Source organism: Cydia strobilella, chromosome 15, assembly GCF_947568885.1.
Source record: "Cydia strobilella chromosome 15, ilCydStro3.1, whole genome shotgun sequence".
Classification (NCBI taxonomy): Eukaryota; Metazoa; Arthropoda; class Insecta; order Lepidoptera; family Tortricidae; genus Cydia; species Cydia strobilella.
The window spans coordinates 59,598-76,354 of NC_086055.1; the positions used below are offsets into that span (position 1 = coordinate 59,598).

General features: G+C 36.0%; 1 protein-coding gene across 1 annotated transcript; it reads right to left on the reverse strand.

The window, feature by feature from the left end:
* Positions 1-1,795: 1,795 nt before the first annotated feature.
* Positions 1,796-16,094, reverse strand: LOC134747684 (acid phosphatase type 7-like). The gene is made up of 11 exons (XM_063682291.1): positions 15,953-16,094; positions 12,548-12,784; positions 11,839-12,030; positions 10,455-10,576; positions 9,692-9,876; positions 8,785-8,985; positions 7,891-8,009; positions 4,820-4,955; positions 3,940-4,001; positions 3,185-3,276; positions 1,796-2,209 (listed from the first exon to the last, which is right to left on the reverse strand). Exons 2-11 carry the CDS (start codon positions 12,762-12,764, stop codon positions 2,126-2,128), a joined length of 1,410 nt encoding a protein of 469 aa, XP_063538361.1. The 5' UTR covers positions 12,765-12,784; positions 15,953-16,094; the 3' UTR covers positions 1,796-2,125.
* Between the last annotated feature and the right edge of the window lie 663 nt (positions 16,095-16,757).

Below are 16,757 nucleotides of genomic sequence, written 5' to 3' on the forward strand. Positions count from 1 at the left end.
TGAGTCTAAACAAATAAAGTGGGAATAAATTTCTTGCTGAATTATTTTATAAGGAAACATCTTACGTAACACCATCTCGTGAGGGCACATTGAACACAGTTTGTTTTGTATAGGAATTGGAGACTATTTCCTAAGAACAAGTTTGAGAACAAATCAAATTATTTTATTAAATATTTTGATGTGTTTTTTAAAGTAGGCACACTACTATATATAAATTAAAAACTGTAATAGATGTCATATATTAAAGAAAAAGTGACGAAGCCCTCCAGTGCCGGCTCCGGCCTTCACCACTGGAGGGCTTCGTCACTTTTTCTTTAATATATGACATCTATTACAGTTTTTGACTATTTCCTAATTTACATTAATATTGATTTGCACATTTGTTGTGTTTGCATTAAAAAAAACTAGTCGACTCATAACACAAGTTACACAAGGTTTTAGAATTTTAAAGCTATGGGAAAGATAAAATATAGCCAATGTTTACATCAAATTCGTGGCCTACTAGCGCCATCTAGTGGTCTCTATGTGAACTAATAATAATATAACTTATTGATGTATTTGAGGAAGTTCGCGTTACAAAGGTTATATACAGTTTTTTAAGTCTCATTCTCTCTTTCTCTTAAATATATGATATGACTCAACCATATATCCATATATATGTATACCATCCATCCATCATGATATGCCATCATCTATGATCTATGAATTTCAGTCATCAACTGTTTGTGGTTTCGTGTTTTGGCTGCCTGCCTTGATTAATTATTTGGTTCCTTTAAAATAATCATTATTCATACGGTCTTTTTAGTTTCATTCATAACGTAAGCTACCACATATCGATTAGAGCATTTTAGTTTTTCTACTCCTCAATAGATGTCGGTTACAGTATCCCTATTTGTAACGATTTGGTAATATATACAATTTTCGTTATGCTTTAATATTTTTGTAATCCCATAAATCATCTCGCTGTGATGTAATGTAGTGTAGGAAGTGTGGTCGTACTCGGATGGCAAGGACCACCTGCAACTGACCTCTGCAACTGCTCTCAGTTACTTTCTGTTTAAGTCGCAGACGAGTAAAATGTTGATATTGGGGTAGAACGTGTACAAATGTATAGACAAAAGTGGAATTCATATTCCTGCAAGTTTCATATTACGAGAATATCCCCTGAATGGGTATAAGTGCTAAATCCGGATTCAGTTATTATTTTCTATAACAAGAGGTATTTTTTCCGCAAAGATATCTATGATTTTTTGAGTAGAATTTAATAAGCTTTAATGTTGCCTTACACCATATTTTCATAGAGAACGTATATTTAGAGTAAAACGCAAATTTTTCCAGGATGGTACACATTTTCCAAGATGGCTGCGATTCCTCGAGGTCCCCAAATGTCAAATAGTGTGGACATGAAAAAGAGACCTTTAATTAACATACCTACCAAATTTTATATCTTCGGAAGGATTTCGAGGTTAGACTTAATCCGATTGTGCTAATAGCTTAAAGTATTATATAAAAATAAAAACTTAATCTATACAAGATAAATCACAATTTGAGTTTAGTAAAGAAATTAAATCAAGGCACATTATTACTATATAATTGTAAACAGCAGGTGTGTTGTGTCTATGTTGTTTGTGTGTGTTAATATAATAAGTAATAAGTTTAATTTGTATGGAACCCTCGGTGGGCGAGTCCGACTCGCACTTGTCCGGTTTTTTTCCTTTTGAGGTACGGAACCCTAAAAATACCGTCAACATTACATGGTATTTTGACGAGCAACAAAGGTTCAAATAAAACACAATTAACACAATTAAGAATATAATTACCTACATTTTATTATAGCTTGGACTCTACTCTTGGTCATTAAGAATTCAGACTTACCTAAGTATATAGTTTTATCCATAATATTATGCAAATGTATCTGAAAAAATATGATAGGTTATTTGCCGCTACTGTATATGGCGTAAATAGAACCTTTCATAAACAAATAAATAGTTAAGTAGCATCTCTTTTGTTTTATTGATTTCTCAAACAAACTAAATTAATCGCAATTTACTATACAACAAGGTTCAAATTAAAAAATATATAATAAAATTGCGAGCGAGTGAGGAGCGAGGATAAAATGAGCACTTTAGTCGTGGGGATCGTTGAAGGAAAGCTTGTGCTTGACGAGCCAGAAGGAGTCCACCACGCCGCCGTCCTTCTCCACCGACGTCTGCAATCAATCAACCGATCACATTACACAAGGCGATAAATGGTTATGTTATGTGTATGTGTACGGGTGTCATATATTATCATACTGCTGTCATACCGGTACCGGTACCGGTACCGGTATGACGGTGGGTACGATACGACGAACGTTTTGAGACCGGAAGTACAAAATCATTGTACAACAAATAATTACGCCAATCCAATTAGATCCATAAAAAGCGTTTTGAGGAATTAATTTGCAGTATAATTATAGCTTAATATCGTTTTGATAGGTACCTTATTAAGTCCTAAATGCGTGTAATCCGAGTTTGCGCAATCCCATCAGGTGTGCGATAAAATCAATTTGATTGGCCTAAATATGTTTCTTGTTAAAATATAACAAAAAAAAATGTTTCATTAAAGTCAATTGCCAAGGTCACCAAAAATGGTAAACAAGGGTAGTTTTAAGGATAATTGCCATACCCTACGAGGGTGCCATGTGATCTTTTCCATTATAACATCTATTGTATTGTATACCATGGTTTGTAATAAATAAACGATATTACTAGTATATTAAAAGGCAAGGGACTCGAAACCAATTTTCAATACTCTCTAAATAATCAAAATTAAATATGCTTTGAATTGAATTCAACATGTCTCATCATGTACCTATTTTAATTACAATATTCGGGAAAACGTAAACTAATGGAAGAGAGAACTAGAACTGTAAAGTTTTGGAGGAGCTTTAATAGGGTAAAACAACGAGACAAACATAATAAGAAATATTTGCCGAATAATTCGCCTTTGGAAAACTTGCCGAATACCGATTAATACCGAATACCGAATAATATCGATTACCGAAGCCAATCTCTAGTTAAGACCGTTTTACATAATGCTCCCCAAAACTGTTTCCGGGGCCGTCCATCAGATTCGGTCGGTTCCTAAGATGATGTGATGTAAAAGTGACACCATAATAATATATGCAGCTCCCACAAAGTACCTGTTCGATGTAGATGTGCGAGTGATTGTGTACCGCCATCCTCGTGTAACCGAAGTCGTCAGTCCGGAACGCCGACCACGCAGGGTGTGTGCCTGCAAATATAAATATATACAATATATATATTCTGTAAGTAGGCCTCAAAGGTTTATTACACAAGTCAATACGATATTTAGATATAGTGACATCATGACAGTGGCATTAATAGCTATGTGCAAATTTGGCGGTGCGCGGTGGGGGAATTACCAGCAACGCCAATGCACGATATGGTGAAAATATGAACTATGAGCTTTGGTGGGGCGACATCTTCATACCATTTGTTTGGAAGCAATATGTCCCACAGCCACTAGGTCGTCGCCACAGTCATGCATGGAGCGAATAGCGACATACAATATACATAGCAACATTTATAAATAGTATAACAGCCAATACCAGAGGGCAACCGCAACCAGAGATGTACGAGGATGCGTACGTAGCGTACGTAGCGAGCGAGAATATATTAATGTAGCCTACATTTGGTTCTTAACAAACAACGCAATGCAACCTACTCGCACATCTCTGGTATGGAGGAAATGCAAATAGGTAACGCAACCTAAACCATAGACATAGACACAGACAGTTCACTAACCGTTCGTAAACCTTATTGCGAAGTTGTCCACCAATGATTAGTTAGAAAGTTAATATACACTTTTTACCCTAGTATAGTTGAGAAGTCGATAATAATGTTTTTGGTAGGTAACAATAGGTGTGACACTCACCAGTAAAAGGGTCCTGGCCACCGTGGTTACCTGCGGACCCTGTCACGATGTGGACTGGCGCTCTGAAATCAATTACAAGACAAAATTAAGTTAAATCAATGAAATATTATTTATTCTCAAACAACTAAAACCCATAGACCGTACCTTACAGATTTGAAATTATATAGGTAGGTACCTATATACAATAATATAAATCTTAAGAACCAAAAATCAATATCACTAATACATATATTGATGGTTTATAATTAAATTGCATCGACAATTCGACAACACAAAACTTTACTTATAATTTTATTTGTTGTTGGTAGTGGCGCGCCGAAACCGAAATATTTTGCAACGACGCCGCCACCGACAAATGTTCGGCGTGACCTTGATTAGTTGTAATAAGCTGTGTATTTTATAGCAGACGTTGACAGTTGGAAGTTAATGTGTTCTTTTAATGTGACGATGAATAATTTCTTCAAATAAAGTTTTACATCCATGAACGTTTACTAATTTAAATTATTTATCTCATTACTTTGGTCTTACATTAGTTAAGGCCTTACAGTAGTCTAGGTCGTGGTCGAGTATTCAAACTCCGTCAAAAAATTATGTACGAAATATCATTTGATGTTTAATTACCATTCGTGTTGCAGTAAAAAAAACAGGACTATTTAAGACTAATCCCAATAAGGCTTAGTTTCCCCTCTTGGTTGGAAGGTCGGTTAGTTTAGTAGTCACATTCGTAAAAACTAGTACGTTCTAATATCAAAGGCCCACGTTAAGCCCACGGCTTCATCTCAGGGCCTACGCTAATTAGTTGCCAACTCCCACGAGCCGTGACAAAAAGCCAGGACAACGCTAAGAAGATGGTGATGAAATTCATCCGTATATTGTGCACCTTGGGTCGGTGTAGGGCTCGGCCAGCGAGCCGTTGTAGACAGTATTGTTGTAGATGGGCCACAGGCGCTCGTACGAGTGCTCGTGCGCCCAGAACACGAGGTCTACGGCGTACTGTTGCAGCAGGGGCTCGAGCCCTGTGAAATACAAGCAGTTCATTGTAAGTGGGGCTGACTCCTAAAAGAATTTTGTCTAATGGAAAATCGTCAACGCACTACGTTTTTATGACCTTATTTTGAAGAACACGCTAAAATAAGCATATTTTGTATTGATACCTTTGTCCTAAAATCTAAAATTGTTGAGATATACTACACTACAATATACATTTTTTACTATGTACAATAAAATGTAGCTATAGCTATAGCCTTTGGTTTAGGTCGCCTCAATAAAAAAGTTTCAGTCGAATTACTTGTTCACATTTAATAATAGTTACATTTCTAAACTACTTCAGCCCTAGTTGCAACGTAATACACAGACAGATCAAACGTAGACCAATAGGTTACTGAGCACCGTAAGAGCTGCCGATTAGACCCCCGTGATATACCCAACTGACCTTGATTTTTTCATACTAAACGCAACACTGTGCATTTGTCTGGCTATTACCAAAGTTAAAGCAGATTTACTTAAAACTTTGTTATTCTTCGCAATTATTTACAAATTATCATTAACTAGCTTTTGCCCGCGAGTTCGTCTGCGTGAAATCAGTATAAACAGGAGCTATAGTAAGTTTAGCGCCTGGATAAAGTGTAATATCAATCATTCAATTTGAGCATAAGCCTATTGCTTGACATCAATTATCAGGCAATTCATTATATTTCTTTTTTTTTTACTTAACTTTACTTTACCCTTTTCACTCTCTTTAGGGACGATTTGCGACATAAAAACTATCCTATTCGGTTCAGCGGTTTAAGCGTGAATATACACAGACAGACAGACTTTCGCATTTATAATATTATTATGGATTGCAAAAGTGTGGGATACCTAACTAATTTGTTATCGTTTACGGTATAACGACGATATAACTACGGTACGGTATAACTAATTTGTTATCGTTATATGCAAAAAAACGAGGTATAACTTATACCTCGTTTTTTTAGCATTAGAAAAATGGTAAACAATCTTGACATGAGTTTTTATTGCAAATTAAAAAAACCGGACAAGTGCGAGTCGGACTCGCCCACCGAGGGTATGTACTTTTTAGTATTTGTTATTGTAGCGGCAACAGAAATACATCATCTGTCAAAATTTCAACTGTCTAGCTATCACGGTTCATGAGATACAGCCTGGTGACAGACAGACGGACAGCGGAGTCTTAGTAATAGGGTCCCGTTTTTACCCTTTGGGTACGGAACACTAAAAATAGTAACTATTACTTTATGAAACCAAAATAAAGCAAATCATCATATATGCTATGTAACAATTACATAATTATGTTTACCTTATTTCTAATGCTACAAAAACGAGGTATATTATAGTATGGTTGTTAGTTTGTTATTGACATGTGTTTCTAAAGTATAGATAAAACAATATCAGTTACCTACATTACATGTGCATTGTGCAATTTGTGCACATTCCATAAAGTAGTTTTAATGATGTTTTTACAGTTATAAACATGCCTTATTTTATTGAGTCATTGATTGACATGCAGTATAGATAGCACGTGTATTCATTAATGTCAAATTAAACATGATTCATAAAAAAAGTCTTGACTAGGTTATAATAGTTATAAATAATACGAGTATATCGGTGATTCCGTCATGAAGTTGCCTAGTAACTCACACATTTATACCTATAGGTTATAGGTGTGCATACTGTGCATTATGGAAATGGGAGTCAGAGATATCACATGGAGTACTTTCATTTATTTAATTACATAAAAATAAGCACTCACTTGTTACACGAAAAAAAAGAGCGGTATCGTACACTGATTGTTCTATACAGTATGCCATTACGATTAAATAAATAAATAATAGTTATTTGTTTTACAAGGGGGCAAAGTAATTGATACCCGAGCAAGCGAAAGATTCCAAAATTGAACCACGAGTATAGCGAGTGGTTCGATAATTGGAATCTTGAGCGTTGCGAGGGTTTCAAAGCACGAGGGTTAAACAAATTTTGCCCCCAAGTGAAACACAAAATTATTCACCACACCAACGCAAGGAAAATACTAACTGTAAAATATCAAACAAAGAAAAAAATCCTACTTCATATACCAATCGCTCTCTTATCTTTCTTGATGCTGAATACTGAGGATTACCCAGTTACTTTAATCGGTGTGTCAAACAGTTTGTGCAACTATGGCTATTCTGTTTCATTTAATTAATAATTGATGTATATTTGACGTCACGCCGATCATTTATCGGCGGCGGCGGCGCGCCGGCGCGGCGCACACGTCTAAACCTCATACTCTGTTTATATAAGATTACAAGTTACTTACGTTACCAATCATTTATTCCGATATGTGACAGTTTCTTATATATGTTCTATGAAATACTAGCGTTATCTAGTTTGCGTCGGGAACAGCGACATCTGAGGTAATTTGGACAACAAACTAAAGCTTGTAAACTAAATACTACATATCGCCTTGAACATACTCATACTCATTAATCTATAATAATATTACCAATTACACTTCACAATTTCATTTACATAATATATTCATTTCATTAAAATAACCATTAATTAAAGTAAAATAAAACAATATAAAAATAATGAACACATTTCAAATATCCAATAACAATTAAAATACAAAATATAAAATTAAATTCAGATTAAATCATTATTATTATATTCTGACATGTTATAAAAAGCATTTGTAGTCAACCATTTTTTGTACTGAGTATAGAATATAATATAACATTTAAAACCTTCGCGTTTTGAGTACATATTAAATCACATTTACAATCGGGTCTATCGCGAATTTCAACAAAAATAAATCAAGAAATCGTAGAAATCAAGTTTCAATATTTGTATGGAAGATCGTACCTTCGCACCTACTTTTTAAAATTAGCCGCCTTCTTACTGTCAAAGCTGGTTTGACATTTAAAGTGTGTATCCGTTCGTAATACGCACCGGGTCCGAAGAAGGGATTGCCAGTGCGCGAGAACTCGTACTCGCAGTCCGGGAGGTCGTCGGCGTTGCTGCAGTACATGGGCCGGTGGCCCATCAGCACGATCCACGGCCGCACCGTCCTGGGGACACCATTCAAATCTATACTCTGGCAAGCCTGCTTTGAAAATAAAAAATATAGGCGAAAAGGATCGATCGACCTTTACAAGGCCGACAACGCACTTACAACCCGTTAGGTACCTACTATACCATTAAAAACTTTGGATATTGCGCCTTTTTCTACTGACAAAGTTGATTTGTCAGAGCACACTTGCTTTTGTTTCTATTCTATCTATAAAATCTATAGTTAGTGCCGTCATCCATATTTTCTATGCTAAAATTTTTAAAAGAACCACAGTAAAAACTAAAAATCACTAGTTTAGGTCATCTCAGAGAGCCGTTAATATTGATTTTAGTGGCTTAGCCTAACAAGCAATTTACAATCTCCCTATCGCGTGTGTGCTCTGTTTTAAAATGATCGGCGGCGGCGTATCCGTACATTTTAGCGTCGGCGGCGCGGTAAGAATGCCCGTTGGTGGCACGCCGACGCGACACACGTCTAATACAAATATATTATCCCCATCACATTCAATGCTTATGTTGCAAGATAATCTGGGAAATCTAAAAAAAAATCAACATTAAGAAAGAAAGGAAAATATTCGTCGACATAAGGGAGTTTATAGAAGTACCTAAGCTGTTTTGCCTTCTATAGTTCAACGTATTTAAGAGACAACTTGTAGTATTTTTCTTATAGCTTGGGTACGCTGATAGCTGCCATCTCCATACAATCTATAACCTTAAAGCACATAAGATGATAGCTGTCAACGTACCCAAGCTACATCAAGCATAGAACCTCACCTATTCTCCTTATGACTAGCCATAGCGAGATCCTTTTCCAGCCACTGGTATTGTTCGTAGATCATCTTGACTCCATATTTGATGTAGTAATAATACTCGGTGGAGATGGCCACGAAGTGCACCGGCCCCAGGTCGAAACTATAGAACATGCTCTCCGTGCCGCCCGGCATTGAGAAGCGCTCTCGGTAGTTGCTAAAATTACTGAAAACGCAAGGAATTCAAGTAAATTCACAAAAGCCAATTCGCAAATTCGCGCCAGCTTTCGTGAATTGGTTGATTCACGAAAGCTGGCGCGGATTAAAATAAGAATTTAGACAATTTCAGTACAAGTTTCTAGTCAGCTCTTATAAATCAAGTTATTGAAATTGAAATCATTTATTTCAGGTACAGAACAGAACCCATATAGTGTTAGTACAAAAATTATAATGCTACCTATATCTATGTTAGTGTGTGTGTGTGTGTGTGTAGTTATACCATCATTGATTTTTTCATCATCATTTTAGTGTTTTTTATTTAACCTTATTATTCGCCTGTCTGTCAAGTCTGTGCCTGTTACGGCACTTACTAGGTACATATCTAGGTTCATCTCTCATAAAAACGTTAATGATTAAGACCACGCCGCGGTTAATATGAGAAATAGAATGGTGTATCCCAATTTGTCCCCGCCGAACACAGATGGGTATAGGCGATTCATATAAATTATTTCTAGCTGTCCCCGCCTCCTGATGTATGGCGGCAGTCGCGTGGGGCAAGGACAAATGGGAATACACCGGCATAGAACGGCATAAACATAAGAGATAGCATTTCCAATTGTATTTTTTTGTTGATCGTGATAGGTACCACATCCGTGCCGCAGTAACGTTTTCCAGATACCAAATCTTCGGTCACAGTTTGCGTTAGTACTCACTAGGCCTGTTCATGGTTGCCGACGCACGTCATGTAGGGGACGACGGTCGCGATGGGCTCGATCTGCCGCATGAACTGGTCGCCGACCCTCGCGTTGTCTGTCGCCATGTCGTAGCCCATGTCGCCCACGTGGAGGATCAGGTCGAAGTGACCCATTTCGGATTCCTCTTGGAGGTATGGCATTGCCTGTGGATAAAATATTTGCCGCTTATTTAAGGACATCAGTCTTTATTTAAGGTTCCAGACCATTCAAGTTGTGTGTATTTTAGACATTTACGAGTGTGTGTGTTTTAGGCGTGAACTAGCCGGGTAGCGAGTAGCCCGCGAACGCGGTGGACCGGTCCAAACAAACACCCAAATGTCGTTGAAAACTAAGCCAATATTGTAGAAGCGAATATACGGCAGTTTTAAGACAATAATTGTTTGAAAGTTGCGAAAGACCAGTACCAGTACCACGAGTCACTGACCTGACAGTGTCAACACTAACATATACGCTAACGTCTTCGTAATTTACTTTCTATACATCTCGCTCGCACTAATATGTCAATACGAGTGAGATACATAGAAAGTAAGTTACGTATAGTACGTAGACGTTAGCGTATATGTGTACAGGATGAGTGGAGTGTTCGTTTCAGAGGATAAGGCCCTATTTTGACTGGTGGACTTATGGATCGAAATGGAGAATGGAAGTGAGTGCCTTATTAGTAGGTACAAGAAGTAGTTTGCCTACTTGAAGAATATAAACTTACTTAGTTTACACTTACTTTGGCGCCCTCAGTGCCCATGTCTCCGAAGACGGCAGCGCGCACGGGCCAGTTGTTCCCTTTCGGAACCGTGCGGAAGGAGAACAGGCTCGACACGCCGTACTCTGAGCCCACGTTGTACACTGCCACGGAAAAATGATAAAGACTTTATCACTGAATTGTCTGTTAATAAATTAAAAAATTATGTAAAGCGCAAACTTATTTCTAAAGCTTATTATACCACACAAGACTACATGAATGATAAAACACCGTAGGATTAATTGTAACTTGAAATAATTAATTATTTATTATATTTGAATAATGATGCATTTGATATTCCAATCAATATATTACTTACTTTACATTTTATTTTTGACATTTAGATGTTATTCTAGATACTCATACTCATACTTTATTGGTAATATAAATTACATGTCAAGATTTACATATGTACATTTTGGAAATGTAAATGGATGAAATCAATTATTATTATTATATCATTATTACAGCATTATTACTTAATTATTATTATTAACGTCATTTAGTTTTGTTACATAATTAACTTATTTATACATATTTTGAGGTCAGATATTCTTCGACACTATAAAACGGCCGCTCAATAAGCCAATTTTTGAGTTTTGCCTTGAAACCAGGCGCATCAGTTATGGATGCTGGTAAGTTATTGTAGACAGCGGGGTACCTCTGGACTAGTATTTTTTTATACAATTTTTTATTGAAAGTTTGAAGATCTTATTGTGAAATTTTATTACCTATTAAATTTGACATGTGCATAAAAATTCAATTATTTATACGTTTCGATTGGCACTTTCCATAAACGATTGTCAATTGCCTAAGCAGAGGACTATGGATGGTATAGAAAGGATGCCAATCTCTTATGGCAGAATTGTTGCAAAAGTGACCGCTTTCAGCTTTAAATAATAGTTCCTAATCTCTCCGGTGGCGCTAGTTAGGCTCTGGGACATGAGTATAACATGAACCAACAAATAACCCGACCAAATTACGTAGGTTGTTTTAGGTAGTATTTCGGTGTATAGTGGCGCCGCCTAATTACTGTTTTATGATGGACACTTTTCATACATAGAGATTTGGCTCCTTTATATAGTCTCCATGCAGAGGACTTATTCAAATATTCATGCGATTCAGTCATGCTTAACTTTATAATTGGAAAAGCTTCTTAGCTGTTTACTCCAATGGCCGTGAATTTCATGATGACGTGAATTTGGCAGCTCTGGCCGCGATGTAGGTATGGTATCTCATCTTAAGGTATGCGCAATAAAATACTTTTACTATTTTGCTATAGATAGCTATCGCAGCTCTGCGAGCTGCGAGAACATTAATTACACTTGTGCATTGTGTGGCTTCTTATTGTAAGTACTTAACTTACCATATTTAGTGTCATAGTGCAGATCCGGCAGCGTGACGCGGTGTGTGTACTGTTGGCGCCGCTCGTTCCCGCCGTCTTCGAACAACGAGCTAGCGCCGTAAGCGTAGTGCTGCAATTCGTCCACGCCGTAGTGAACCACGCTGGGGGTATCGTTGAACGTCGACCACGTTACTACAATGTCGTTGGACTTTTCTGGAGTCATAATTAAATTCCGCATTTTAGGTGATTGTAATAGAAACTATAAATTGTACATTACATTTAAAAAAAAGTGTACAAAAATTTCCATACATTTATCGATCCTTCCATTCCGTTACCGTCATGCAACGTCTATAAAAATGGTAACGGCGGAGCCTGCAGCGTAGCGTCGAGCTGACAAGAGATTTCAGCAGCGTGCACTGAGGGCGCTCGTATAGGTACGTATTTGTTAAAGATGGTTGACGCGTTGTACGCCCCTCTGGGTGCCCTGCTCGAGCCTTCACTCAGTTTGTTTTGCACAATTAAGCTTTTATATCTTTAAGTTGCAATCGTGTGCTGCTTGACTTACCAGAAAGTATAGAAGATCTCTAGAGGATAGTCTTAGTCAAACTTATGTCCGACAATTCAATTAGCCTATTTACTACCCTATCCTGCATATCTTGTACTAAATCGACTAATCGAACTGTCATTTAGCATCTGGAATATAAAAACAGAGCTTATGCACATGAATTACCGCCAAAGGCAATGTGGACCTGTTCAGGGTTACAGTGAGAGCAGTAGTACGGCTCCGTTATCGGCGGTAGGTACTCTTCCACCGGCTCCACCGTGATGTACTCGGCCGCCGCCGCCGCCGCCGAGCCCCACTCTTCCGCCGCCAGTCCGGCGTACGGCGGCTGCGCCGACGCCGAGGCAAACGCCGTCAGCGTTACAAAGAGCACGAGCAACTTCATTGTGGCTCCTCACTGCTCAACTAGGTAAAAAAATGGGTTAGTTTAGAAGAGGTAAAGCGAAATAGTGAAAATACAATTATTGTTTTATTTGTTCATATATTAATTATAATAATAAATATTATTATTATATCCGGCCTCAGCCACGAGGAGAGCTTGATAGCTTTTTTAGTAGGTAAGGAAAGTATATGTTACCGTCCCACAGTGTTTCGTCTAGAACAAGCTATTAGGTGGACAATAGTTATTTGTTATACAAGGGTGCAAAGTTGTATTTTACCCGCGAGTGTGGAGTTGAAACATGAGCAAGCAAAAGGATTGTATAGTTGAACCACGAGCGAAGCGAGTGGTTCTAAAATAGAATCCTGAGCGTAGCGAGTGTTTCAACACACGAGAAGTAAAATACATTTGCACCCGTGTGTAACACAAAACTTTTCTCCTCACTATAGCGAGGAAAGTGCAACATCCACAGGCGTTAGATCATCTTCATCACTGGAATCACTAATTTTTTTACGATATTATAACAAAAAACACTAGAAATTCTGATTTTTACGTGAGTCGGTGAGAAGAACAGTAAAAATTTTGTTGACAATGTTGACATTTCTGTTCTGACGTATGAAATGTCAACGATGCGTTTTGAAATTGCATCGACTCAACTTGTGCGTTCAGAATTATATTTAACATAATTATAAAAAGTCTAACGTTTCTTATGGAATTTTAAGGTTTATGACTTAAAATTATTAAATAAAGCTAAATTTGGTATTTTTTATTAAATTCTCAAACCATTTATTTAATGATAATTAATATCGAACGAACCATTATTATGAGCGTTTTACGTTTTGTTATCTGTCAAGCTACTTAAACACGCTCCATCCAAGGTCAAATTACTTTCCCCACTAGTGGATAAAATGCGTTTTTCCCTGCTTGTTTTAAAGGATAATAGACTGCTTTCCGAGCTAGTGAGGGGAAAAATTATTTTTTTATGTTTTTGCGTAGTATTAGGGTTAGTATTGTTCAATTAAATATAATTAATAATAAAAAAATTAAATACCAGGAAAAAAAGTAAAAATATTAAAATAAAATACCGTTGGGACTTAGTCAATTTGTGTAAGAATGTCCCTATAATATTTATTTATTTATTATTTTACAGTTCATTGATGGATACATTATTTTTTAAATTATTTACTTAAGAATATATAGAAAATTAATTAAAACATTATTATTAATAATTTAATAATTACTCTGTTGAATTAAAATCATAATTTTACTGAAAAAAAAAAGATATCCATTGAATTCACAATAAAAAGAGCTGCGTTAAAAGTATTTTAAAGTATTTTTTAAACCTATCTTTAAAAGTAATGTAAAAATTCTTTTTCACAAACAATATGGTATGTAAGTACAATAGGTGGTATGTAAAAAATTCCAGGAGCCCGTTTGTCAAAAGCTTGTAACTTGTAATACAAGTGGAAGTCCCTTTCTAACAAAAGCTGTCAAAAAGCGACATCCGCTTGTATTACAAGTTACAAGCTTTTTAGAAACGGGCCCCAGTACAAAATAGTACATTTCGATGCTAGTGCGGAAAGTATGTCATTAGCATTTCGCTAGCAGTTTAGACTCCCCCATAGCGAGACACTGGAATAGCCTTCATGAAGTGAGTTGACCTGACGGAATTTTGTTGACATTATTAATATTTATTTTGTATTTGTGAATTTTTGTAATGTGCCTTTTTATTTGATTTGTGTGTTTAATGACGGAAATTTTAATTTAATTTAATTTAATTTTAAGATTTGTTTTAATGTACCTATTTATTGTTATTTTAATTGTGCTCGTGATTTTAATGTAATATGGATCTTGTTATCTACAACAAAGAATACAATACAATACAATACAATACAATACAATACAATTACTTCACGAGTACCGAGATATCTTTCCTCGAGCCACAGGCGAGTGGCAAGACTCGGGACGAGTGAAGAATGACATTTCCGTAAGTGTATCGAACGACGTTTTTTAATACAGTTGCGAAAAAATAAGAAAAACAACAAGTAAGGAATTCGAAACTTTTATATTATTAATTCTGTGACACCATTGACATTGACATTATGAAGAGGTGTTTTTTTAGCTGGGTGTTATTATTATTAAACCCACTTCAATTAAAGTTTTTTTAATGCATGTTCTATAAGACAGAAACAATTGTATATATAAAACATTGTACTATTATTACCCAAATTTCGTTGTTAATTACGATTATTTGTGTATCGTACATTTATAAAAACAATATCAAATGTTGCCTTTGGAAACTAAAAGCAGAAAGAAAAAACGCCTCTTCTTTGACAGGCGTTCCGTTCCATTCAGACAACTTATTAAGAACGGTTTTTCAATATTCAATATAAAAAAAATAGACGTGTTATAATGATGAAGACGTAAGTATTAAAATATGAAATATGTATATTTTTCGTATTCTTACATTAACAGTAGGTTTTTTTATGTTGATTCCGACGTTTAAAGGAATCAATAAGTAGTCATGAATTGGAACGAGAATAAATTAAAAAAAATTGGAAAAGTAAAAAGCAGCTTTTGGAGCAACTGTATTAAAAACATATTTTGCTATAAGTACAATTGCCATTCGTTTCCAACTAACTAAAACTTATTCCAAATCGACAATGTTGAATATTGTTGATACAATTTTTTGCAGTTATGTAGGTATTTTCACTAGGTACTAGAGGCAAGTTTAGGGTATGTAATATATATGTATTCTTGCCAACCCTTATTTTCAATAAACTGCAACATTGCTAACATAACATAAATGAGCCAGGCGGCTAAACATAAACATAAGCGTGGGTGGGATCTAGCTCCCGCTAAAACAATATTTTTAATTAAGCAAAACTACACTTTATGTCCCATAGCTACAGTTTACTTTCCTTAGTTAAACCCAACCTAATATGGAGCGGTGCCGGTAGGCATACGGATTGTTGATTAGGGTCGCGATTGACTCACTATATACCTATTGTTATTTTCCTCATAAAAGATTGCTACATTTAGTTCCGGAGATTAAGTCAGGAGCTCAAAAGGTGCAATATTTAACTAATAGGGGTTCCTTTTCCACAAAATACCTACGAGTAGCCTAGTTAGCCGAGACGTCTCAATATCGGCGCGGGAATATAGTTCTTAAGTAACATAAGCGTTTAACTTACCAATTAAAAACCAGCACCGCAGCAGACATGTAAGTATTGAGCTAAAATAAATTTTAAAGAACTTGTATTTAAACGCTCAATTCAACGACGACCGCCCTCACTCGACAATTGAGTTAACTCAATTGACCAATGCTGAACCACCAATCCCGGCAACGTCATGTTCATGTCATAACAAATCGTGCATCATTTAAATACTATTCCGGAACTCTTAATTTTTCCTACAATAAACTTAATTTCAAAATAAATACCAAAATTAATATTAACATATTATATAATAATAAAAGTGTCATTACGTTTTACCATATTTATAATTAATTGTTCTATATTGATAAAGTTTAGTGTCACCGAAACTTGAAGTCGTTTGAATAGAAAATGGTTTCAGAACGTGTATTGACGTCATGTTGACGTCTTTTGAGAATTGCCATATAAAAAACAATATCAGATTTTCTACGTTAAACTATAGTTTGTCAAAGGACTGTCTCATTTCAAACATAGACAGAGAAAATTCAGAGAATCATATTATCTTTGTCTTACACTAGTACTAGAACCCAAAAGAAAAGAACGAGTATAGTTTTTTTTGTTCTTATTTACTGCCTTTGGTTTGACCAACTATAAGATACTTATTTTTCCCCTCACTAGCTCGGAAAGCCGTCTTTTATCCTTTAAAACAAGCGGGGAAAAAAGCATTTTATCCACTAGTGGGGAAAGTAATTTGACCTTGGATGGAGCGTGTTTAGCTTTTGACAGGTTACAAAACGTAAAACGCTCATAATAATGGTTCGTTCGATATTAATTATCATTAAAT